The sequence below is a fragment of the Branchiostoma belcheri genome, unplaced genomic scaffold, assembly GCF_001625305.1.
Source record: "Branchiostoma belcheri isolate BF01 breed outbred unplaced genomic scaffold, Haploidv18h27 scaffold133, whole genome shotgun sequence".
Classification (NCBI taxonomy): Eukaryota; Metazoa; Chordata; class Leptocardii; order Amphioxiformes; family Branchiostomatidae; genus Branchiostoma; species Branchiostoma belcheri.
Genome location: NW_017802747.1, coordinates 495,104 through 521,914, shown reverse-complemented (window position 1 = coordinate 521,914; position 26,811 = coordinate 495,104). Strand labels below are relative to the sequence as shown.

Sequence of the window (26,811 nt, the reverse complement as noted above, 5' to 3'; positions counted from 1 at the left end):
TTATGTTTGCAACTTGTAATTAGCCTTCGGGCATGGGTTTGCAACTTGCAACATCTCATTAATAAAACCCCAAATCGTCATGAAAGCCGATTTTAGGAAAGTCATAAAGGAAGAGATCATACAAAATATAATCAACAAGATAAAGTCTGCATCATTCAAACTTCTAATGACATATTTTTAAACATATACATGGTACAAAATACATACACAATGACATCTTATTTGTGTTTGATCTTTTTGGGTATCAGGAGTCTCTTATAAGTTAACCCCTTGACTTGCGGAGTCAAACAATTGTTGTTTTGCACATTCAGTATCTATGTAGAACTCTGTATAGGTGCAATTGGGGGAGTTTCTCGTTCAACGCATCACACCGCAGCGAAACGTAAAAAATGCGGAAGTAATTTTCCACCGCAGGACAAAAAAGTGAGGGTCTCTGATCTAATTAACCCTACCTAGTCCGGGGGGGGGGGGCGTAAAAGTGCCCGCGCCAACTTTGATGTCACCTAGCGTCTGAACGGCTAGCCGTAGAACGGCCAAACTTAGTGACTTTTCCTAGAATATTGTTGGCAACAGTTCTCTATCATTGGAATAAGTTTATAATTTTTTGTGTTGCCATGGCAACGGGTTTCTGGCAGGCATTTTTTGCTAGATTTAGTACTTTTTGTTTCAACAAGAGAATTTTTATGTCATGTTACTCATGGTTTCTAATATTAATAACATCCCATATATTCTTATGTAAATTTTGTCATTAAATATGCATAATTTATGCTAATTTGATGACGTCATTGGCCAAAATCCTAGATGGCAGACCATATCATTAGAACAGGTTATAGAACATATCATATCCAGATTATTTTCATTAAAAATTCATCAATACTTCCATTTCTTTTTCCAAAAAAGGTTTAAATGAAGGTCTTTAGTATGTTTACCATGTATTTTAGGCTTTATCATGAAAAAAAAAAACTATTTTTGTAAATTCAAGTTTGATGATCCAAGATGGCGGAATATCTTAAATATGTATGACGTCATTTTATGACGTCATCGGTGTTGCTATGGGCAACATAAGACTTAGCACACCCTAATATTCTGTCATAAACACTTTTGGTACAGTTATATTGAATACCATTTAGTTTTTAGGGAAAAACCACTCTAGACGGTTTTGGCCAATAAAATCACATTAATGACGTCATAATGACGTCATATTACGTCATAACGACATAAATATATCACATAGATATGATACATTTTCACTAGTACACCATCCTCTGAAAATTTGGTGGTCATACGACATACCGTTCGCGAGTTCTGAGGGGGGGCAACAGAGTCCCCCCCCCCGGTCCCCCCATGCCAAAAAAAGCCCGGTCTAGGTAGGGTTAAGACATTAGACAAATTATTACCTCCATGAAATGTGTCATGGAGGTTATATTTTCAGTTGCGTTTATCTGTCCGTCCGTTCGTCCGTCCGTCCTTCCGTCTGTCTGTTGGTCAACAAGATAACTCAAGAACGCCTGGATGGATTGGTTTCATACTTGGTGTGTTGGTAGGGTGTGACAAAAACTGGAAATGATGAGATTTTGGTCCCCCTAGTGGCTTCCCTTGGTACTGCAGCGCAACTTCCGGTTTTGATATCTCGCGATCTGGACATGCTAGGGTCATGAAATTTTGATGGAAGGTAGCTCTCGTGCTTGGGAAGAAGTCATATGAGTTTGGGCCCCCTAGCTGCTTGTTCTGGAACTGCAGGGCACTTTCTGGCGAAATGTTTAAAAGCCAATAAGTCCAGACAGGAACAACATATTTTCATTATTTTTGGTGTGTAGGTAGCTGAGAGAGAGATGTACATAATTAAATGCAAATTATGCAAATGAGGACTTTATTTGCATAATTAATGAGGAAATTCTATAATTACAGTGTTTTACATTATACTATGTAGCCTATGGCAGGCGGAACTTCAACAGATACTAATTATGCAAATGATGACCTAATTTGCATAATTAATGTGAAAATTCTATGATTTCGTAATGGTGAATGATGAGAATGCCATACTTGGGACATCTGTAAGTTAATCAAAAGTTAACATACATCACGATGCATATATCATGTTAATGGCGAGGTCATTTGAACAATTAAAGAAGAAATTTACATTTACATATCAAGATCATATTTCATGGAGGTATGAGATCTCGGAATTCTAGTTGAAAATATTGTGTAAAAATGCCAGCAAGACAAGGGGTAAAGAAATACAGAGTTCGGGACATCCATGTGTCTGATGATATATCAATCGGTCCGCGGTAATCGGTCCACGGTATCCTATAGATCTTTAAAAGCTCTTTGAAGTTGCAAATCAGGGCCACAATATTATACCTTTACAGGGTCGTCGTGTACAACCGTTTAGACTGCTGTGCAGACAGAATCGACACCACAAACATCCACGTTGGCAACTCTCCTACACTCCTCGATAATCAGATAGTCGGAAACTTGGAATATGTTGAGCTGAAACTGATCTATGAAGTCATTGTTGGTGGTGTCTTAGGCCGGTATGCTGGCATTTCAGTCACCTCGTCCGGACATATCATAAATTTCTGTGAATTTGAGGTGTACACGAATGAAGCAGCTTTACTAAGCCTACCAGGTAAGGCATATACTGATTTCGTGTGTGTTTGTGTGGCAGTGAATGCGTGTGTATGATTGTGCTGTATGCATGTGTGCATCTCTGTGTGCGTTATAATGCGTGCGTAAGTGTGTACATGTGTAGCGGTCCTCGTCAACCTGACGGACGAACGACATGTGTGTGTGTTTGTGAATACGCATTTGTGTAATTGTACATGTGTGTGTATGAGAGAATGCGTAAGAGTGTGATTCTCCCTACCATTTTCATGTTTCTTGGTTCTGTGCGTGTGTATGTGACACACAGAAAAAAAAAAATATCCATTCTTTTTTTTTTTTAAGTTACTTCATTGAAGGCCCGAAAAATATCTTAAAACATTTTTTCAGGCACGGACTGTGAGATCATGCTAGGCTGTCTGCTCCCAACTGCCCCCAACGGAGAGCGTACGTTCAGCCCCAGCCTGATGACGCACGACAGACCTCCGGGTATCATAGCGAACGTCACCGTAAACATCACGGCCGGGTCGTTCCCTACAGCGTCCCTGTACCAGGTCATCCACGTCGTTCCGAACGAGACCTGGCCGGGGTTAGACTTAGAGTAAGTCAATAATTTTTCATTATTTTTCTCAACTTCTCTCGACTTTAACCACGCGATTACATACGTATACGTCAGAGTGTTTTTTTTTTGCCGTGGACTAAAAAAATTCTTTACGCTTGGTCAAAGTGAGTTTAGCTCCCAGGTTATGGGATTTTGGCTGGCCGTTACACTACCGATCCCTGTAAGGATCTAAGGCCGCATTTTTCACAGCAGAACATCTATGAATTTTAAGGATCTATGCAAGAATATCCCAAATGAAAATGAATTAGAGTCTTGCTTTGATAGCATGCCCAGACATCCCCACTACTCTCACGGCCACGGACACCATGTGACCCACCTTACCAGACTCAGGCTTGGTTTCAGTCAGCTGAACTACCACCTATTCCAGCATCACTGTATCAGTAGTCCCGAGTGCAAATGTGGGCATCCAAACGAGACACCAGAACACTATTTATTACACTGCAAATGTTATAATACTGAAAGGACCAAAATGTTGTTATCCATATCTTGCCTTCATCTTGAAAACATACTCCCTTCCGACCCACTCAACGTAAATGACGCCACATTATGTACTTTACTTCTTACAGGTAGCCCCAGCCTCCCTTACCCTACCAACTGCCGTATCTTTGATATTGTGTTTAACTATATCCACCACTCTGGAAGATTTGACCAATCTCAATAATGTTATGCTAGGTATTGGTGCGCCAGCCACTTTCATTTTATGTTAATGCTATACTTTATGTCATCTTTATGTTTACATTTGTATTATGTTTTATGAGCAGCGGATTTACATAAGCACAACAAGTGCTTCCTATCCAATGCTCAAAAATCCATGTGAATAAAATAAAAAAAAAAGAATATCCCAAGAACCTGAGTTTTTTTTTCGGACAATCCATATGTGAATACATGCGTGCACGTTAAGCTAGGTAGGCTAAATTTTACGTACAGATAGGAACAATTACATTGATTAGGTACAGGTCTGCATGTTTCTGCATATACCTAAACAGGTCTCGCCAATGTGAGTTAAAGACGGTTTTTGGCCGTAAATTGTCGTCCTTGTATGATGTTTAATTAAAACCATCACAAAATTTCTTACAAATACCCTTTCTAAAGGCTTGCTAAGTTGTTATAATCATCATATTGTAAATGCAATATACCTATTAAAAATTGCTTCCACTATTGGTGTAATGTAGCCAGCTGCCGCCACGCCGCGTGCACGTGCCGCCTCTCTTTTTTTATCTTCTCTCTCCGTGTATATAGTATAACTTGTTTGGTTCACTTCTCACAGATGTACAGAGAATTGCAACCAGTACAGTACTTCGGCAGGCTGGCCACTTGTGCTGGACACGTCCTCAGAAATACAGGGCACCATTGAGTACACTCTGGTGGAGTATCCGACAGGACATGCAGCTGAGAACTGGACATCTGTGACCGAGGTTTCTGGAGCAACCCTTCAAGTTCCCGCTGAAGTATTTGTGGTGTGATAAACTTTCTTTTACACAAATATCCACCCACCCACTTTCAATTTTCGCTATTCAGAACATGATACATACAAACCCATAAACAGGCGCCACCTCAAAATCCCTATACTGTCTCAGGACGTGGGATTTGATTTGATTTTTCAGACTGTATAAGATACAGACTGTATAAGATATATGTATTACACTTAAGATAAACATACTATTACATAACAGATGTTGCGGTCTAACGTTAACAGGCTATGAGATTTGGCCTAGTCGTCATGCGTTTACTATAATTGCATTGTGTACTATATTTACATGTCACGTTAACATACTATTACATAACAGATGTTGCGGTCTAACGTTAACAGGCTATGAGATCTGGCGTAGTCGCCATGCGTTTACTATAATTACATTGTGTACTATATTTACATGTCTCGTTAACTATTACATAACAGATGTTGCGGTCTAACGTTAACAGGCTATGAGATCTGGCGTAGTCGCCATGCGTTTACTATAATTACATTGTGTACTATATTTACATGTCTCGTTAACTATTACATAACAGATGTTGCGATCTAACGTTAACAGGCTATGAAATATGGCCTAGACGTCATACGTTTACTATAATTACATTGTGCACTAGGACTTGGGATATTACACCATCCGTCTGACCGACACAGTTGACGGCTGGCAGAAGATCTCGGAGTGGAGATTCCAAGTCCTGCCCGGTCCTTACCCGAAGTCAACTGCAGGAGGAGACCCTCCGGACCTATCAGGGATGTGTACTCTACTTCCGACCGCTGGTACTGCTTTGATTGATAGGTTCTGCGTAACTTGTGAAGGTAAGGCCATTACCAATTAATACCTCGATTTTAAAGGATGAAGTTGTGCCTTTTCGGACTGTTACCTACACACGTACACGAAGATTATTTTTTTAATTGGTAGCGTTCGCATATGTGATATGTCAAGTTCGGCACGCTGATGTAACGATGTTTGATATCCTTTGTGTTTGGGAAGAAGTGACAGACGTTTCGGCCTTAGCAAACGTGTTCTTTGCCGGTGATTTCGTGATAGCTGACTCCAGTGCAGCATCACTCGGTTTGCCAGTCTGGCGTGTCCCGCAAATTCGTGATGCATTGCCGGTCGTGATTCGTCGCGAACGCCTATCGAGCTCCGGCGCAGCATCACTCGGTTTGCAAGTCTGGCGTGTCCCGCAAATACGTGATGCGTTGCCGGTCGTGATGCGTCGCACATTGTGTCTGCCGCACCCTCGGGCGCTGTTGTGACGGGTTGTGTCAACGCTGGCGCCGTGTACCCAAGTGCATTCGCCGGCGATTTCGTGATGGCTTACACGAACGCTACTCCCAAAAGGGTCAGTCCCAAAAGTTTAAGGAGCTTATTAAGAGCAGGCAGGCGGTGTTTGTAAGGTACCAAAATCCATAGGCATGGACATAAAGATTTTGAATGGATAAAGCAAAATGTAGAAATTTGAAAGTATTTCCCGAATGTGACTAATTTAGTTTTTTTCTATAGAATTTGTCGATTTATTTGGCCCGCTGGAGACGCAGGTCACGTTTGAGCTGAAGCCGTTAGCTGAAATCGCCACGGCGACGTTTCCAGGAGACGGGGAGCCTACACTAAACGAAGTAATACTAAATACGTTTACCGGATGGGTGAGTTAACTTTATAGTTTCGTTTTTCTTTGTACTTTAATTCGAAGCTTCCTGCATTTAATTTCAGGGCATGATAAAATTGACGTTTTGGGATCTCCGAGAGCCTGATCTTGACACTCACACTCACATTACACGCACGCGCGCGCGCACACAAACACACACACACACACACACACAAACACACACACACACACACACACACACACACACACACACACACACACACACTACCTCTCTCTCTATCACACACACACACACTCACACACACACACTACCTCTCTCTCTATCACACACACACACACTCACACACACACACTACCTCTCTCTCTATCACCTCTCTCTCTATCACACACACACACACACACTCACTCACCCATACACATACACACACACAAACAATCACACTCACAAAAACGCACAGATACATACCCAAACACACGAGACAGACACATGTACCCGTATATACAAACATGCACACTAAGAGAGAACAGAATACACACTTTGAAACATGAAAAAAAATGAAACTTACGTATCTATTGCATATCCAACAATACTGCATTAATATGGGAACTACCCTTTAAAATTTCTGATTTTAAAACTTAATCCTTTCTTTAGGTTCCATTCACGACTCTTTTTGAGCTCACACCCGGTACCGTCAGTCTGCGCGTGCGATTCGGATCGCCTGATGGTCGATTCATTGAATTCGATCTGGAACCTTTGCTGGTTGGTTTGCGTCTTATTTTTCAACATATCACTTTATTAAGAAATTTTTGGCTTTACCAAATCACGAAGTTGTTTGGTGAAACATATTGTTTTATATAAAATTACTTTTGTTTACGTTAAATTCAGGGGCATTATGCCACTTTTTTGACAATACAAAATTATATTTTCTAGTCTTTTCTTTCCATAGTAAGTTGACGTAACCCTTTATTCCAGAACATAGCATTAGAAAATGCAACACCCCTGTTCCATACAGGCATTATGAAAAATTGAATAATATTCTATTCAAACCTCTGGTCACACCTTAGCTGATTTGCATCTCCACATTCTATTTTTGCATATTTGTATCCTTTCCTGGGCTGATGTCACCCAGTTATGTCAGCACAGAGCATAGCACAAAAAAAAGCACAGAGATGCAAATAGAGATGCCCGAAGTGGGCTTTTGAGTAGCTTGATAAAGAGTCTCCAAAAATCCACTCTCAGAAGGCAGTACAAGCTTAATTTCTCAGTCATCATGATAAGAACAAACTTCCAGTGACTATATTGTGGGTGCAGTTAAAATATTTATATGCATTTTACAGACTTTTTTTGGTGTTGTTTGGTCTTTAAATCATAGCAAGCGGACATTATAAACCAAAAGGCAGGGAGGACGACGTGAATACTTACTTATTAAATGTTAATTAAAGGTACAGGCATATAAGCCTGGTCGCCAGGTTTGCTTTTTAAACCAATTTTATCGTTATCATTTTACATTCTTAGAACCAGCAATTGTTTTTTTTTTCTTTAAGATAAGAGAACCAACAATGGAGCAGCTTGAGGGGTATCTTGAGGGGTTCATGACATACCCGACGGGGGCGTTTTTCAGTCTTATCGAGAATGGAGAAGCACACACTGCTTTTCTTATATCTGTCATCGCATCCTATACGGCTAGTCACATTGCTGCTAATGGTGGGGATATAACAGAGGTGAGTATTATTACTTCCTAGACACAAGAATTGTTTAATTGGGTGGTGCTTTTCTTGGGGGCATTCCATATAATTTTATAAGGACACGTTGCCAGAAAACGTTTGACAAAAGGCCACCAGGACATATGGGAGTATGTGCAGTTTGGCGGTGTAATGATGCCATTACATCATAAGATTCCAACATGTAGGTTCTAGTTAACAATTACTAAATAGTTTACCGTAGTACTGCTCACTGTACTTTTTGGGAAGAGCTCGTGATAGGAAGTTGTCACCTGTCGGTATATGGAATTGAAAAAAAGGCAGTTAATACATTTCTTGATGTGTGCAGAAAGTGGACACGATGATAGAGGGATTCTCCGAGTTGGACATACAGGACATGGAGACTGTAAACAGCGCATCTCTGTCCGTGATGATGCTGACGGCTACCCCAGAAATGGTGTCAGGAAAGACCCAGGTCGGTTTACTATTGATTGACGTAACGTAGGTTACATTTGTCTCAATCTAAAATCTTAAAAAACAGTGTGTTTAAGAGATCTCAATGGACCTATACCATTATTACGTCACAGTTTGTTTACCGCAATGAATGCCGGTCAATCGACGTTTATATTGCACAGGAGTGCGTAGGGCGATGTGTGTTTGTGTAGTGTTAGCCTTATATAAGGCTTTTAATACTGTACTACTTTCGTCTAATGTCACAACTAAATCACCCATGCGGCATGAAATGCTGTGTCAACACAACTAGACGCAGCAAAAAAATCAGACTTACCTTACTTTGAAAACTTTGAAATGATCTTTATTCTTTAACTGACCGTTCTAGAATATTCTTTAGAACAGGTAAACAAACTGTGACGTAATAATAATGGTATAGGTCCATTGCAGCACCCCAAAGGTATTATATATTTGTATAGACAGTTCCATATACAGGAAAATAAGACATAATGCATAAGACAACTTAATGTTGTATAACTTACAATAGAATTTTAAAACCATGCAGCTAATTTCTTCGTAAACGTGGCTTCAATACAAAATAAGTAACCGTTTTCTGTCAGCGATATCTCATTCTGTGCCTCACAGATATTGATTTTCTATGAGACCAATTTAACTTACTTCATTAAAATAATAACACGTACGTTAGTTTTGAAAATCCAGTTTTGCCGCCCTCACATTGCCTTGGATACCTTAAGATGACTAAAAACCAACACTTGTACATAATTGTTCAGGTGTTGTCTGCCAACTTGCTGTATGAATGTTTTGAGTCGACCAGGCAGCTGTCGGCAAACGTCACGGCAATGACCAGTGACGAAGTAAACAAAGCAGCAGCCTTCATGTTTTCTGGTCAGTACATGGATTAATTAGTAATATCTTTATTAAAAGTCTTGATCTAACTCAGATTATAACACGTAGGTTTTGATTTCGATGTGTCTGTTTATGTGTTTATTGCTGTTCATTTAGCATGCCAGGCACTTTGGTGACACCTACAGAAATTCACATCACCAGTCCTATATAGCAGAAATTAGTCAAAGAAAAATCATGATAAAAATTATTTTGCATAATTGTGTAAAATACCCCGTTATATGCATGCCTGTTGAGAACCATTAAAAATCCAAAGACAGAATTGGCAAGATTTTTACCGCTATGAATACATCAAGAATCCACATAAAGTATAAATATTTCACGGTGGAGTGAGGTCTAAACTTTGCACTTCGCCCCATATAGCCTCAGTTATATGCACATGCATATTTTTTTACATCTAGCATTTATGACCATTAATTTTTTTTCAATAGCGTTAATAGATGTACTTTACTCTGCGTTATTTAGACTGCATCTAAATTATGTTGGAAGTATGCAATGAATTTATATCATGCACTATATTTTTCCTAGGTGTTGTGAATGTATTTAAAGCTTCCGAAACTATGGCTTTGTCAGAGCATCTAGAAGAAGACTTATTTACTAATAATCTAAGAAATGTGAGTATATAGAAATACGTTTTTTAAAAGTTTTTTTAAATATAAGTAGACTGCTGCTTGTGTAGATTTAACCCGTTATGCAATACTCTGTAAATGTACTCGTAATATTCAAGTCTTGAAAATAATGAATCTTAGAATTTTTGAATCCAGCCCTAAAGAGAAGGAGTAAGGTTTGTAATTATTTTTCTGCCATCCTATGTTGCACACCAACATTTTTAGCATGTGAATATTAATCTTATTCGGCTCTTCTGATAAAAATGTCGAATTATCTTATAGTTAGTGTTGTTTATGGTAAACATACTGAGGTTAAATACTTTTGTCTTATTACTTACATGTTTTTGTTCCCATCCCTACCACAGAACCAAGAAGCTATCGAGATCGGTCTGAACGCACTGGATGTTCTGGACGAAATCTACCTGGTCAACAGGATGCCGGAATATTCGAACGAAGATGTGTTCTTTGACATTGCCATGTCAACGGTAAATTCTACAATTTTAATCAATTACATTTTTCTGCACAAAGACATCAAATTTGCTATGCATATACACATGCAAATTTGTGTGTGTGTATGAGTACATGTGCATGTGGGTACATGCTTGCCTGCATGTGCGTGCATTCGTCTCTTTCTGTGATTCCCAACATACTTAGCGCGATTTTCCCATTGTTCCTACTGGTATTACATTTTTTTGGTGTCTTAGAAGTTCATCTCTACTGGTAGAAGTCATTATGGAACATTTTTAAACTGTTATTTCTAACACAATGGATTGGACTTATTTTATTATTTTTAAAAGTACAACTCCGTTCCTTAATAATGCCTTTTGTTAAACAGTCGTAAATTTGTTCGTAGTTCTTGACGGATAATCAAAGCTGTGGGTATACACCCTGACATGGTAACATGACTGCTGTATCTATTATAGGCTCAAGTCAGAATTCAGCGGGAACGTCAGGACGACCCCTCAGAGAAAGTGTACACTGTCGGTGGAACGGGCGGAAGGAGCAACTCCCTCGTTCGGGTTCCGTCATTTTCTTCTCTTCCTAACGGTTCTTGTCCTTGGGACACAGTCGGCGTTCAGGTGGGTATTTTTTTATTCATTTTGACCAAAAATATTCTTGTTGGATATATTATTTAGACAACAATGGTTTAGGGGATGTTAGTAGGTATTTATTTCTCAGCAAGACGGATTGCTGATGACTTAGCAGAACTTGTTGAAAAAAAAGTCAGGTCGTATAGTTGGGTCGTGTAGTGGGGTCGTGTGGCGTTGCGGCAGAGCGCTCGAATCAGAACCAAAGGGTCCCGGGTGCGCTCGAATTAGAACCAAAGGGTCCCGGGTTCAAGTCCTGACTTGCCACCGATCTTGTGACCTTTGGAAAGGCACTTCACACGACTTGCCTCACTTCGCTCAGGTGAAAATGAGTATTGTATTGTCCCTTTTGTCGGTGGCTGCATTAATATAAGTTGAAAAAAAAACTTGAGTCTGGGATAAAAAAAAAGGTCAGGTCACCAAAGTATGGAATCCAAACATTCCTGCTATTGATTTTCAGTTTCTGGAGTTGAACTTCAACCCGTTCGAATATTCCAACAACTCCCGCATCATCCGTGCTGACGTCACGGGCCTTCACGTCAAGTGTGGAAACGTCACGATTCCGGTTTCCGAACTGAGTCGGCCGAACGACATCTTAACTAGCAGAAAAAACGAAAGTCTTGAAAACTTGATGTATGTTTTCAAGGCGTCTGAACTTCTTGGCAATCTGACTGTAAGTAACTCAGAAACTTGCATAAATGTTGGTAAAAGTTGCTATGTATAGACGTGATATTTGCCGACTAATGCAGAAGTCTAGACCTTTACATAGTCTCACTGGCCACCTATCTCTCTCCTTCTTTCTCTCACTGCAAATATGTCTCTGAATCATTTGCCTCCCTCTCCTCTAAAATGCATAGACTTATAGGTTTTCTTTTTTCATAAAAGAACAAAATGCAAAAAGCACGGAATGAGATGTAGCAAATATTATGAAAAACTTAAACTGTTCTCCAACTTAAAATTTGACTCACCAGAAATTTTCGACTGAATCACTCAGTCTTCCTCAGCTATCTGACCCAAATGCTGTGGACACGTGATTTTCCCATGTGTGACGTCAGCAAAGGGTCAAAGGTTGTCTGAAGTCATGTAATTTACCAACTCAGATGAACTTTCATGCTGATGTAGCAAATATCTTTAACGTGTTGTCTAGTCTTGAAGGCTGGATATTGTATAGTTTCCTGTCACAATCTTTTACTGCGAACTTTTATCTATTGTGATAATGGTTGAATGCAGGCAGTGTTATTAGATTAATGGTGTATTAAACCTTTTTTAATCTCTTTTGAAGGGATAATGACCACGATTTATTGATGCCCAACAAGATACATTAAGTTGATAATCATATTCCACCTCATGTGAAAGATATGATTGTTTCCTAAGAAGCTAATCTTGCGACATGTGCAATGTCTATCAAGCCTGACATGCCCGGCCAATTACCCACCCTATGGGGCCAACCACTGTCTGTTGTTGTTAATGTTGTCCTGAGCAAACTGCTGGCAGCGATAACTAAACAAGGACTGTTTGAATGCACAAGATATGCATAAAATGTGAAATATTGACACAGATGTATTGAAAAGTGATAGTAACTGTTTATAACACCGAAATTTAGTATAATTAGAATATTTCATATTTTTGCGTAAAAAGTTACATAATGCAGCTTTAATATGCTTTAAAATTCTTGTTTCAGTTTTTCCCGTTCGTTGTAAAGGATAATCAGTCAGCATTAAGCTTCAGCTTCACCTTCAACAGCACCCTGTTCCCGCATGGCATCACCTTGTTTCTCCGCAAGGAGGCGCCGCCGACTCCCGAGGACTACAACTGGACCACCACCCTGCCTGTTCCTGATGAACAGGTAAGGTTTGGGTGCTTTAAATTTTAATAGCTCTAACTTACTCTCCAAGCAGAGGTTTTGGGTTTTTTTGCGTGTTTTTAGGCGTTTATCCGCCCCCCCCCCAAAAAAAAAAACTCCAGCGCAAAAAAAGAAACCCCGGTAAAAAAAGCTAAAAACACGCCAAGAATAACCCAAACCTCTGATTGGAGAGTACTTCTAACTCTAACGAACAATCTTAGATTCTGTGTCGTTGATTTTACTTGAATGCTTGTCTTACCTAATATTTTGTTCTTTGATAACCGATCTTGTTGGCAAAAACAGTTTTTAGACTAGAGTACAAAATTCATTTAGCAGGGTGATAACTACAATAGAATTGGTGCAAACCTAGAATGGACAAATCTGCTGTATGTCTGTTACTGCTAGATTGTGTCCATCCCGTGGATAAATGGAACAGTCCTGACATCCAACCCCTACCATTGGCTGCTGTCCCCGGAGGAAATCCACATCACGGATGATGATGTTGATGGCAGGACGAACTACTACCTTGGTTATTTAACATTGTTTGGCTATTTTTTACTGCGATTATTATCTATATACTCCATTGCCTATTACTTTTACTAGACAGTAAGATCCATGTACTAGTATGTAACGTACATGCAGGTTATATACCTTTAACTTTTGAGGGTGTTATACCTGGGGCTGAGAGAATATTTCAAACAATAGAGAAGAATATTTTTTTTCAATGGACACCATGCGTACATATTTAACGTACATATGTTATAGGTAAAAATATAATCTATAGTCTTAAATGCCTTAAAGATTAAAATGTTGAGAATTTCCACGGTAGAATTTCTGTTTACCTCGAAATTCACAAGTAATAATCTTTGTCAGCACTACGCCGTTTCTTCCACATAAGACTTTTTTTATAACTATAAATACCATGCATGTCCATTAACTGTTGCTGCAAATATTTAGTATCTTGTGTCACTAGCAATGTCACACCTGGCATGTGTCGATGTTTTAGGCCACTATTATCAGAAACACCTCTGGGACATACTTGAGACATAATTATGCACCAACAATCATACCTGTCGTTAGTAATGAATGGCTTACTCCAACAAAGAAGGATAATCATTTTGATCTAAAACAAACATAGTTTATGGCCTAAAGAAACAATTATTACACCTACAGTTATTATAACATTTGGTAAATCCTAAATTTTTATGCATAAATAACCACAGGATGCTCAGAAGCGTAATTTAACAGGCTATTTTGGACTGTTGGAATGCTTCCCCCTTTTTTTATTCTACTGTCAGGTGTACGATTTGGCTCTGAACAGAACCTAAGTAGTGGACAGATTGTAGACTTCACTCTGCACATCTTCGAGACGTCCTGTGTTTATTTTGACGAGGATGTGGACTTGTGGCACAGTGATGGTTGTAAGGTGAGGTGATTGTTAATTTTGTTTTGTATAACTAGAACACCCCTTCCAGCAATCCACTGCTTTTGCAATGTATAGTTTCGAAAGTAAAATTGAACACTCGAGAAACAGTAAATCACAACAAAAGTTTATAGCACCACCCGACTCTTTTAGTCAGGGTGGATTGGATCTGTATCAACGGATATGCACGATGGTGGTGGATTGCCTATTCAATAACAAAAACAGTCGGGCATTCCACCTTTCGTTTTGGAAATTAAAGCTTAAAGCTGCATTGTGTAACATTAGAACAATACAAAAATTATATCCCATGGCCAGTTTCTTTTCAAAGTAAGTTGATTCGACCCTATATACAAATAAGTTTAATTCAGGAAGTAAAGGCGCCAGAATATGATGCATTATGAATGTGTTTAAAAAACCTTGAATCATAGCTGTCATTCATGTTTGTTTACATTCTGGTAGATTTTGGTGGCACCATAAACTGGGTGGGCCTAGCTGTTTTGTGTCAACCATAAATGCCAAAAAAGTAAGGTCATTGCACAGGGAAAAGTAAATAACAATCACACTGACATCATTAAATAAAAAAATAATTTCCAGAATGATTTTATGAATTCAGATAAACTGCAACTATATACTAACTATCGTATAATCATACAATGTAGGTAGGAATGATGTCCAATGCCAGCCACATCCACTGCCAATGCGACCATCTGACAAAGTTTAGCGGCTTCGTTACCCCGAATCCTCTCAACCTCGCTGCGGCGCTGTCTGCCAACGTTCTAGAGAACCCAGCAGGGCTCATTCTCGTACTTACCGTGCTCGGCATGTACTTCATGGGGCTCGTGTGGACAAGGAAACAGGACAGGAGGGACTTGAACAAGGTAGTGGAAAGGAATTACTTATTTCTTGCACCCAGGAAAGAAGACTAAGGCCATAGAAAGTAATTTTTAGAGCACCTAATTCACAGATTCTAAATCTAATGCGGAAAATGAACAAACAACAGGCGGGCCATATTCAAATTTTGACATCATAAACAATGAAACCATAAAACAACAAATTATACCTATATTAAACAAATTTGAAAATAAGTTTTCAATCATGGTACAAATGGTTTTTATCCAGTCGCATCAATATATCAAATATAAAAGAAATGACATACAACACTGCACCAAATAAGAGACATTGCTCACATCTTCATATTTATCTGCCACCCACGTTCCCTCGTGGCAGCGGACGTCTTTGTGCCAATTTTCGAGATATTGACCACTGTCAGAGGGCAACAAATTTGCTACTTTTTTAAATCGAAAATTAAAGCGCGCTGATGTCATCCTTAAAAATTACTTGCTGTGGCCTAATTTGATTGTGGCCTGATTTGATTGTACCACAATAGAAAATGGGTGATGAACACTGTGCATGGTACTGAACGCCTAATCTGAACATTTTATAATTTGCGAGTGTTTATTACAGGGTCTTATTTTAGGTGACAATTACTATTTGTGTTAACCCTTCATTGGTAGCGTTATTCTAACAACATAAGGGCATTGCTTTGGAATAAAATCCTAAGAAAGATGGATTTTCCATGTCAGGTTGGAGTTGGAATCCTACCCGGACACAGACTGAACCCCAGAAAGGACTGTCAATACGTCATCACTGTTTACACTGGATTCAAGGGGAATGCTGGGACAACTGCAGAGGTAGGTTAGATTTTATCACAGTGTATGTAAAATATTGTTAATCTGTACATGAACGACTTATTGAATCTTCCAACATTCTAAAGTTGTAGTGTTTCTAATGGCTTCTTGACCGTTGTCCTGTTGGATCTTTTTACACAATATTTTATGATAATTTCATGTCTTGATTAGGTAATAGACACCCAGACTTTTTTGCCCTATTGTGGCATAGTTACTTCCGCATCCATTGCGTTTCGCTGCGGTGTAATGTGTTGCACGAGAAATACCCCAAATCATACCTAACCTGTTGGGATTTATTACTTTCTTGTTAGGTTACAATTGTGCTTTACAGTCAAGACAAGAAAAGTCCTCCTTACACGCTCAGTGACTCGACAAGAATAACTTTTGAGAAGGGCAGCGTGGACTCCTTTCTCGTGTCGACATCAGAGCCACTGGGAGATCTGACTTACCTACGTGTGTGGCACAACAATGCAGGATACAGCCCTGCATGGTAAGTTCGTGTCGACTTATCTGTCTGTCTGTCTACCTCTGCCTTTGTTAGTGTTTATATGTATTTGTTTGTGCATGTGCGTGTGTGTGCGTCTGTATGTGTATCTGTGTGTGTGTGTTTCTGAATGTATTTATTAATATGTGCGTTTGTGCGCAGTTGTGTAGATGCACGTGCACGTGTGTTTGTGCGTATTTGTAAGTGCTAATGCATTTTGTGTTTGTGTTTGTGGGTATGTGTATTTGTGTATATGTGCGTGTACGTAGTAAGTTTCTGTATTTACCAGTCTTAAGTCTGCTATCCTTTCTTGCCTTGTTTAGCTTTTGCCATGCCTTTGCGAGGATAGCATCTAAGCATCTAAGATATGTGACGGTTCCTGATAGTCTAATAGTACATTTATTCATTTTAGTGGATTTTGGAAATGCTTTAAGTAAAGAAAAAGTGCCAAACTAATTTGATTGGGTATTGTAAATATTCAAACCGTTGTAGTGGTTTTATTTGTTCGGATTATAAATAAATTTAACCTTTCCAAATCCAAGGCACAGTATATATGCGTTATCAACGTATTGCTATGTAATGCATAATTGTTTTAAATTAACTGTAGAACCCTTATTTAGAATGAATCCAGTTTGTTATGTAATACAGTAGTTAACAAACTACTTATTTGATAATCTTTTTCCAGGTTCCTCAATCAAATTGTAGTGACTAACCAGGAAAACAACAGGTCACACTTTTTCATATGCAACAGGTAAGGTACATCGTAATGCATGCGATTGAAAGATTTAATAAAAGAGGGTTTGAAAAATACGTTGTTATGAATTGTTTGCTGAACTAGTACATATTCGACTTTCGCCTCCTATGTACGAACATGTGGGACCAATATGACCTCTAATTCTACATTTCTACATTCTACATATGGTCACCACACTTCCGTAACTTCTTGATACCCCCATCATCATATACTCTACTATGTACTAATAACAGTTATGGACAAAAACGCCCCGTACACACAGCCAAGTAACATATTAAAAGTCTTAATTATATATTAATTGATAGTGAATGAATATAGAAAAATACATAAGAAACTAAAAAATTGTATTTCGGCATTATCTGTTGTTCTTAAATTTCTCTTGTACAGGTGGTTTGCTATCGACAAGGATGACGGCAGAGTTTTTCGCCACCTGCCCGAATCCAGCCCAGATGAGATTAAGGAATTTCGCAACTTATTTCTTACAAGAAGTTCGAGGTACCAATGTTTTTGTTAATATAATGTACTTTGTTGTGTGTAGCTGTGTAAATATATATGTTTTTAATATAATATAATAATTATAAATTTTAGCACTTCGGATTAAATTGTACTTAAATGATGTAGCTTGGCTTGCTGTTTTGTCTTTCCCTCGTGATTTCAATCGAAATCCGCTAGCATTTGCCTTGTTTTAAGAAAATAAATATGCTCAAAGAAACAAACGAATGAATGAACAAGGTAAATCTAGAAACTTCCTGCTCAATGACGATGTTTATGATATAATGATTGACTTAGACATAAAGTCACTCGCAGTCTTTGGGTAAATTGTTGATTTTTTTCTAAAATGAAACATAAAAACGTTAGTATCAACGTTTTTCAATAAAAATGTCAGCCTTCAAGTTGCTTTTTCATGTTCTGCCTGAAATGTTTAGACTTTGTTTATACTTTTCAAACATATTTGCTATTCTATCATCACAGGGACATGAACGACGGTCACCTGTGGTTCTCCGTGGCGGGCCGCCCGGCACGAAGCCCGTTCACCCGAGTCCAGCGCCTGTCCTGCTGCCTGACGCTGCTCTACAGCACCATGGTCACCAACATCATGTTTTTCGGCCGCGGGGACGACTTCGACCCGCCGGAACCACTCAGATTCGCCGGGGTGGAGATCAATCCACCTATTTCTCTACCTCAGGTTTGTAGGATTTACTTATTGACCACTTATTAAACCTACCCAGTAACCTCGTACCTCAAACACTTATTCACTCACTCAAACACTCACTCACTCACTCACTCACTCACTCACTCACTCACTCACTCACTCATGATCACTCACTCACTCACTCACTCACTCAAAAACACGCTTATTTACTCAAAAACACGCTTATTTACTCACTCGCGTATTCCTTCACTTACTCAACCAAAACACGTCTGAAATGTTTGAAACGACCTACATTTATCGGTAACAATCCAAAGTATTTGAAAAATGTCAACTACGATTTCTTTGTTATATGAATTGTTCTTAAACTGCGTAAGGAAACGTTTACATGTGTGCAGATTTTCCACGTTTAGAGATTTTTAAGGTCTTTTTGCTGAACCTGTTATATTTTGTTTGACCCTTACTTTTCCAAGTTTAACATCAACGAAAAGTGGTGAGCAGGTCTATATGATTACTTCATGAATAAAAAAAAGCCAAGACTCATTCAGACTCCATCAATTTCAGATCATGATAGGTCTACAGAGCGCAGCCATCATCCTGCCTGTCAACCTGCTCATCGTGTTCCTCTTCCGAAATTCTGACTCCCCTCCAGCAAATAAGAGAAAACAAAAGTCCAGGGATAAGAAAGATAGAAGCACTGATCATGGCGTAGGCGACTTCGAAGAGACGGGAAAGTTTGCCATCCCGTGGTGGGCTGTTTACTTCGGTATGTTAACCCTCAACAGAACACCTTCCCGGACTGATTAATCTGTACACCTGGGGTCCGCGCGGACCCCAGAACAGTTTTTTGCTAATTTTAGAAATTATCAACATGCAACCAGCTCAATTGTTTTGCAAACTGATGTGGGAACCTCTGTGTCCACATTACATACAAAAATCATACGTTTTGAACTTTTTCTATTTTTTGGTGAAGACAAGAAGACAAGAAGAAATACCCGATTTTTAATCCCATTTCAGACTGAAGGGGCTTTTGAGGCCCAACTTTGATCGCAGATAGCGGCTAAACGGCTTGCGCTAGAAGTATCAAATTTGGAGACCTTTCCTAAAATGTCTCTGGAAAAAAGTTCATATTAGTTTAATACTAGTAAGTTGATGTTTTTTGTGTTGCCATGGCAACGGGTTTCTTTTTTTGAAAATAGAAGTAATTTTGGTTTAAACATAAAAATTTTCTGAGTTTTATATTAAATTACACTTCTTTTCAACATTAATAACATCTTACATAATTAAATATCAATTAAATCAGTTAATATGCATAGAATATGCTAATTTGATGACGTCATTGGTCAAAATCCAATATGGCGGACTATATTATTAGCTCTGACATCATATGACGTCATAATTACACCAAAGTTATTAAAATTTAATTCTATTACTACACCATTCTCTGAAAACTTGGTAGACATACCATGAGTGCATAAAAACATATAAAAACGGAAATAAGGTAATGTATAAGAACGCCAGTGTATCCATTATGATCGAAAGCCGGCTGGGGTCCGCGCGGACCCCAAAAGAAAATCATATATAATTTTTTTATAAATGGTAGAAACGGAGTTTTCTGCACTGTATTGAGAGACAACTTTGTGGGTGACAATTACCTAAAATTTCAGAAAAAATCTTCAGATACAAAAAAGATATTACAGAATATATACTGCTGGGGTCCGCGCGGACCCCAGGTGTACTGTTTAGGGTTAAAGTCATATACGCAGTAGGCTGGTTTGGCTTGGTAATTAAAAGGGCTGCTAGAAGCTTCATGTAGTCAATTGCAAGCTAATTTTCATGACGTCAGTGATAAACATAACAATCGCTTACGTCGATAAAGGTTAGACATCAAGGTAATAAGATATGCCAAAAATCAATTACTCAGGCAATTGGGTATGATTTTGGAAACGGTCAGACGTTTCAGCTAGTATTCACTAGCTTTTGTCAACTGACGAAAGCTGACTATCTTAAGAAACCTAGTGGACGCTATCTGAAACGGCTGACCGTTTCCAAATTCATATTCAGTTGCTTAAGTAACTGTTTTTCTTTTGCGTATAACAATTACTTATACAAAATTATAAAGTAGGTATTACCTTAATCTATAAAAGTGATAGTTTGGGTAGAGAAATTTAGCTTTATGCTGTCTTAATTAAAGTGACACGAAAATAGATATTTGAAAATGCTTATTTCTAGACATTGACTTGCCAAATATCTTGTTAGGATAGCCTTTGATCATTTTCTCAATCAAATTCAGAATTTCCTTATAGTTTAAAAAGAGAAAAAAGATATTGCTATTTTTGTGTGGTCTTTAATCAAGTAATCAATCTAACAACATTGCATTGTAATACAATGTCCCTGCAAAAACCTTAACATAGCTTGATTTCAAAATTATTTTCCATACAGGCTGGTTGCTTGTCTGGTCCACGAGCTTCGTGGCTGCGTTCTTCACCGTCCTGTACTCCCTGAGTTTCGGACGTGCAAAGGCGGAGGCGTGGCTCTTCACTTTTCTGACGTCATTCCTCACCGACCTGTTCCTGGTGCAGCCGTTCAAGCTACTGTTGGTCGCCATGTTGTTTGCCTTATTAGTCAAGGTACCTTTAAGCCTTGTTCACACGGAAACGCTTGAACCGCGATTCGGTTAACACACATTCTTTACATCTGTCCACACATTCCTTTCAAACCATGCCCGGTAATAATTCTCCTAATCCACATTAGTTGTTATTTGATGAAAACACGCACGTATCGTGTTGTACTCGTCAGAGGTCAACGACCTGCTTCCTGGTGCCCCCCTTCCAGCGTAGCCCTTCCAGCGTACAAATGCCGACGCCGAATGCCGACGAATGCCGACGTGGTCCCGCCAGAGGCTTGAAAGCTCGACCTAGAATGGACACATTATTCGAACATTACTGCTCTTGAAGTTCTTGCCACGTAAATTTTGGTATTGCATATAAATTTAAAAAATATCATCCCGTAAGCCATGACCAGCAGAAGTCACCGGGGAAACCGGTTCGAAACCGGTTCGAAACCACCTCTCGAAGTGGTTTGGGATCGAGGCACTTTCGATGTGATTTGGAGCGTTCAGATGGGGCCACTTGAAACCGGATTTCACTGACTTCATTTGGACAGGGCCTTAGTTGTTACCTCCGTGTACGACGGTACATGGCTGGGTGAATTCACAAAAGGTCAGGCACAGGACGCAGGGTCATTATCCTGGCTGAGCAGGAAAAGTTTTTAAAAATTGTTGGGTTTATATTAGACTATTTGTTCCGGAGATTAGTTTGATACTAGGGCCCGCGTGTTGGGACATTCTGGAGCCTGATGTGATTTTTCTCGTTTTTAAATGAATACTACAGAAACCTATTGAAGACGAGGACCCCGAGCCTGCACCATTACAACATGATGAAGAGTACCTCCAGGATAACAGACGGGTAGGATTTTAATTTCTTTTTGGTTGGCTATCTCTACCCATGGAAACATAATAACTACAACCATACATAATATGTATGCCTGCAAATGTAGTTATCACTGCTTCCAAGACGTGTGGGTAAGTAGTGAAGTCTGGCTTTTATAATTACTTTTTTAATAACACTATACAGATAGTGGAAAACCAACAATGGTCAACAGCAACAGGATGGATGCGTTATCTGTGGGCAGAGAAGACTGAATCCCGCCATTGCACAAGTGTAAGATTTTTTTAACATCATTATCATCATAGTCGCTCCATGGTGCTATCGCTCCTGTGGGCGAACCTTTTCCTGAATAACTCTAGTTTTGTATTCAGTTTCACTTAGCTGCTTTGGGCTAAGTGTTTTGGCCAAGTCGATTCGCCAAATCGTTTTGTAGTATGTCTCATTGTTTTGCTCATTGGTGCCTATATTCAGTTATTCTGATAGTCCACCTGTTGTCTTTAATCCTTGCTACATCTTGTCCAAACATGATTGAAAATGAGCACCATTTTATAATGGATTGTACACTCTACAATGATAAGCGCCTATTGCTGTTCACCTTTCTTTCCGCTTGTTCAATTGATTTCAATACGTTAGATGCTATAGATAAATTCAACTACATTCTCAGGGGAGATAACCAATACAGTGTTCAAATAGGAAAATACATTAAAGAATGTTTCGATCTTAGAGACCACATGTTAGAGAATAGTTAACCTTTATTGTTACATCATACATATACTCTGCACGTAAGATGACGTTATCCACACATGTATGTAGCTTTGTTTTTGGCCGTATAGCTAGCAGCAATTATGTTCGTTACTTCTATCTAGAGTAGAATCAAGATGCTTCGCTTTATCACAGTGAAGAAATATATATATATATATATATTATATGAGTATATAGTAACTATAATAGCAATAATTTGCAAAAAATGCAATAAATTATATTAGACAGAAAATGACGGTATTTTCTATTATAATTTTGTCCCAATAAATCTTGCGTCCTATTTTGAAAGAAAATGGTTATCCATTTGAATTCTGTGCATCCATAGAATTACTTCTGTGAAGTAACAGAGTTTAATTTTCTTTTTTTTTCAATTTGTTCTTATAGACGCCTGAAGTGGTACAAGCTAACTCACCACCTGATGAATCTACATTGACCGTACTCCGCGCTCAGAGCACTCAAAAGCGCAGGAGACGTAAACAGATAGTTGAGGTTTTGATGTTTGGACTGTTTGTGACCGTGATTATGTTGACGTCTTACGGAGAAAGAAGCCCCTTGGCTTTCTACGTGACGAAGGATGTGCAGGGGCTTATTCTTGACAGTGGCGACATCAGTTTCTCAGAGGTAATGACTTGAAGTAATTTCTTTTATAATTTGTTACTTTGTTTTCGGGGGCACTGTATGGGGGGATAGGGCTGGCGCAGCAGCAGTAGTAGGAAGTCAGTAGTGTGTATGTAGATAATTGGTTTCTGATGATGTAGTATGTTTTGACCAGGCGTTTCCTAACTTTTAGAATGTGGTTTTCGAGTGCAGCAGAAATTTTTACTTTGTGATTATGGTTAAAGGAAAAAGCAATGATGTAATATCAAAATGCGTTACGTAATACAATTGTATGACTAGTAATCCATTATTCATCACCGCAATACATATCTCCAATCTCTGTTTTACGCTTTAGATCGAAGACATCCCAACGTTCTGGACTTGGGTGAAAACCGGGTTGATCCCTGCCACCCATGTGTCCCGATGGTACAACGGCTGGAGCGTCACGGAGACCATGATCCTGGATGACATGTTAACTCACCCGCTGGGACCAGTGCAGCTGAGACAAGTGCGACTTAAACCAGGTGAGTCTGATTTTCTAAACAATTATTTTTTAATATCGCCAGGCTTTGGCTACATTTAGTGTCATGTCTTAGATAGGATGTTTAATTTTATTGGTCACGAGAGCGGTTTCCACTGAAAAATGTGAATACCTTTCAATACAAAAAATCCAAAACTAGAAATCAACGAGTACTATCGTTATAGTTGTTAAGATCCTGCTTTTTTTCTTTTAAAATGTTGTTAACAAAGTGAAAATATTTATTATATCAGAACCATGTATATTTTCCAGGAAAACACTGTGAACCACCTAGAAGAATGGCGACCATGACGCCTGGCTGTGTTGCTATGTATTCTCTGGATTTATCCGACACACAGAACTACACAAAACGGTGGAACACTACTGCAAACATCACGGAAAAATCTCTTTGCATTTCAACAGCAACAGAATCACTTGAACTTAACGACTGTTCGTCAGCAGAAGATGGTGGACAGGATCCATGGAGGTACATGTTCGCCCCCGTGACTGATGGTGAGATATGTCCTTTTTATTACAATAATAATAAATATTTTGTGTCGGCAAAATCGAAAATTATTCAGAAAAAAAAGTTAACTGTATTTTTTTCTATAAAATGTCGAACATTTCTTCGACTTTTGTCTTAGTCAAGGAATGGACAATCCACAGTGACAACTCATTTTAAACCCAAGAAACCTGACTAATTGTATGATTGGTCATTTCTTGACGCAGATAGTCGTCAATTTGTGTTGAAAATTATAGTTTGTTCGACCCCTACTTAAAAATAGCATCTAAGTTTATATGTTTGGTGATATAACATAGTTTGAAAGAAGCAGTTGAGGCATATGATTCTATGTATTCAAATACAATTGTGATGTATAAATGTCTGTGTTCGTAAACATGCTTTTGCACTCGTGTTTTTGTGTATGTTTGTTTTGTGTAAATGGGTGTGTGTGTTTCTGCACTGCATTTTCTGTATTTTGCAACAGACGGCGCTGTTTTCACTAAATGTTTCTTCACACAGCTTTTCCGTACTTTGGAGTACGGGGCACCTACTCAGCAGGTGGCTACGTCACGTCTTTGGGAAGAACAGAACAAACCAGCTTAGCTCGTGCAGCTTACCTACAGCGACAAGACTGGCTGGACGACAAGACACGGGCAGTTTTCATAGAACTCACCCTGTACAACCCGCACGTCAACTTGTTTTCCGTGGTTTCCATGGCAGTAGAGTTCACCAATCTCGGAGCCACCTACAAGGGGTCAGAGGTCGTGACCTTGAGACTCATCCAACGTGACGCCATCTTGCTTCTCGCTCTGAGAGCAGTCTTTGCTCTGTTGCTTCTTATATATGCCATTAAGGAGGGTGAGTACTACTGATTTAAAGTCATATCACAGAGTTGTTAGAGCACGGAGAAATAAAAAAAAACTTTTTATCCTCCAAATGCCAATATCATTCGCCGAAATTAAAAAACAGTCTCATCAATCATGAAAATCGCATAATTCTCATCATCTCCTAATTTACATGGTACTTAAAATATATATAGGTTCTAATGTCCTCTATTTTATCTAGATGAAGGCAGTGAAAAAATACGCTTACATCTGTCTAGGGGTTCCAATTTGTAGACGTGTCGCATATCTTTAAAATTTAAATCATGATCTTCTAAAATTTACATATAATTCATTTTTGACATCCTTTCTTCCAAGGAAAAGCGTTGTTGTCACGCCCCCTTGACTACCTGAGTGAGTTCTGGAGCTGGGTAGAACTTTTTGTCATCGCTGTTGGCTTCTCAGCTCTCGGTGTCTACTTCTACACTCAGAGTATCATCGACGAAGTCGCAGTACAGCGTGCGGCCGGAAACTCCTCCTTCATAGGTTACAAAAGCGCCGTCAGCTGGTACCAGGTCTACACCTACCTTCTGGGCCTTCTCATCTGCTGCTCTACGTTCAAGTTCGTCCGGATCCTCCGCTTCAACTCCCACGTGTACGCCTTGTCCATGACATTGAGACGATCTCTCAAGCCTGTAACACAGTTCATGTTCACGGCTGGAATCGTCATCATGGCTTTTACCCAGACGGCAAGCTTGATTTTCGGAGTCACGCTCATGGAGTACAAGAACATAACATCTAGTCTACAAAGCCTTCTGTTGATGATGTTAGGTAGCTTTGATTTTGAAGCTTTAAGTCAAGGACATCGTATTCTGGGCCCGTTGATGTTTTTCTTTTACCAGTGCATGATGCAGTTTTTCTTGCTAAGCATGTTTATGGCTATCGTAATGGACGTGTACGCAGATGAAAATCAACCCACAAACCAAGAAAGGCTGGAGTTTAATGACTTTTTAAGAGAATCCGCCTCAAATACAATAAGAAAAGTAAAGGGTGCTTCTAAGTGTACTTTCCGTAAGAAAAAGAGGGCACAACGAAAGTACAGACGGGATATGGCTACGCAGATTGATCAAGTGGTTGTTAAGTTTGGTACGTACGACACATTCCAAGCTACTAGTAACTAAACTACAACTAGACGCGTGTATATGCAGCGTTCCTGCATGGTTCAACCAGAATTTGTTTTTTATACTTGTGTACCTATTTCATATCATTTTGTTTTGGGCAGTAATGTTAAATATTAAGATCAAAATTAAACACTAATTCATTAATATATATATAGTTATTGCTATGATTATTTCCATATCAAGACCACATAAATGGCATTATTATACATTGTTATACGTATTACATAATACATATGGCGCAGAGGTCCATTTGTCCATCCTGCCATAGAACCTGCTGGTCAAAGATTGAACTGTACAGTCACATGGCGGCCTGCAGAGGGCAACCCTCCTAGTATCTTTGGACAGGAAGCTCCAGCAATCATCTTCAATGCAAATTCATAAACAGTATACTATCATATATCAGTGACTAAAAACAATTTAATCAGAACTATAATATGTGAATCCCCAGTGTCATTTTTTGTCTTCTTTCTTTTTTTTTGTTTTATTTCTAACACACATATAAATATACTGTTATGAAATAAAGACTAAGCTTTAACTTCCAACACTTAGATTACAGAAATGGGACTTA

General features: G+C 39.0%; 1 protein-coding gene across 1 annotated transcript in view; it reads left to right on the top strand.

Annotated features, from left to right (window-relative positions):
• Nucleotides 1–26,243, top strand: part of LOC109464152 (polycystic kidney disease protein 1-like 2) — a 36,216-nt gene extending 9,973 nt beyond the window's left edge. Inside the window, exons 8-27 of the mRNA XM_019761090.1 lie at nt 5,309–5,507; nt 6,199–6,338; nt 6,954–7,061; nt 11,533–11,745; nt 12,754–12,918; nt 14,998–15,216; nt 15,922–16,029; nt 16,338–16,516; nt 17,196–17,261; nt 17,652–17,759; nt 18,237–18,450; nt 18,979–19,180; nt 20,857–21,044; nt 21,807–21,881; nt 22,050–22,136; nt 23,010–23,246; nt 23,578–23,746; nt 24,013–24,252; nt 24,761–25,099; nt 25,441–26,243. Of these exons, the coding sequence (XP_019616649.1) occupies nt 5,309–5,507; nt 6,199–6,338; nt 6,954–7,061; nt 11,533–11,745; nt 12,754–12,918; nt 14,998–15,216; nt 15,922–16,029; nt 16,338–16,516; nt 17,196–17,261; nt 17,652–17,759; nt 18,237–18,450; nt 18,979–19,180; nt 20,857–21,044; nt 21,807–21,881; nt 22,050–22,136; nt 23,010–23,246; nt 23,578–23,746; nt 24,013–24,252; nt 24,761–25,099; nt 25,441–26,243 (4,059 nt within the window). The remainder of the gene's footprint in view (nt 1–5,308; nt 5,508–6,198; nt 6,339–6,953; nt 7,062–11,532; nt 11,746–12,753; nt 12,919–14,997; nt 15,217–15,921; nt 16,030–16,337; nt 16,517–17,195; nt 17,262–17,651; nt 17,760–18,236; nt 18,451–18,978; nt 19,181–20,856; nt 21,045–21,806; nt 21,882–22,049; nt 22,137–23,009; nt 23,247–23,577; nt 23,747–24,012; nt 24,253–24,760; nt 25,100–25,440) is intronic.
• Nucleotides 26,244–26,811: the final 568 nt, after the last annotated feature.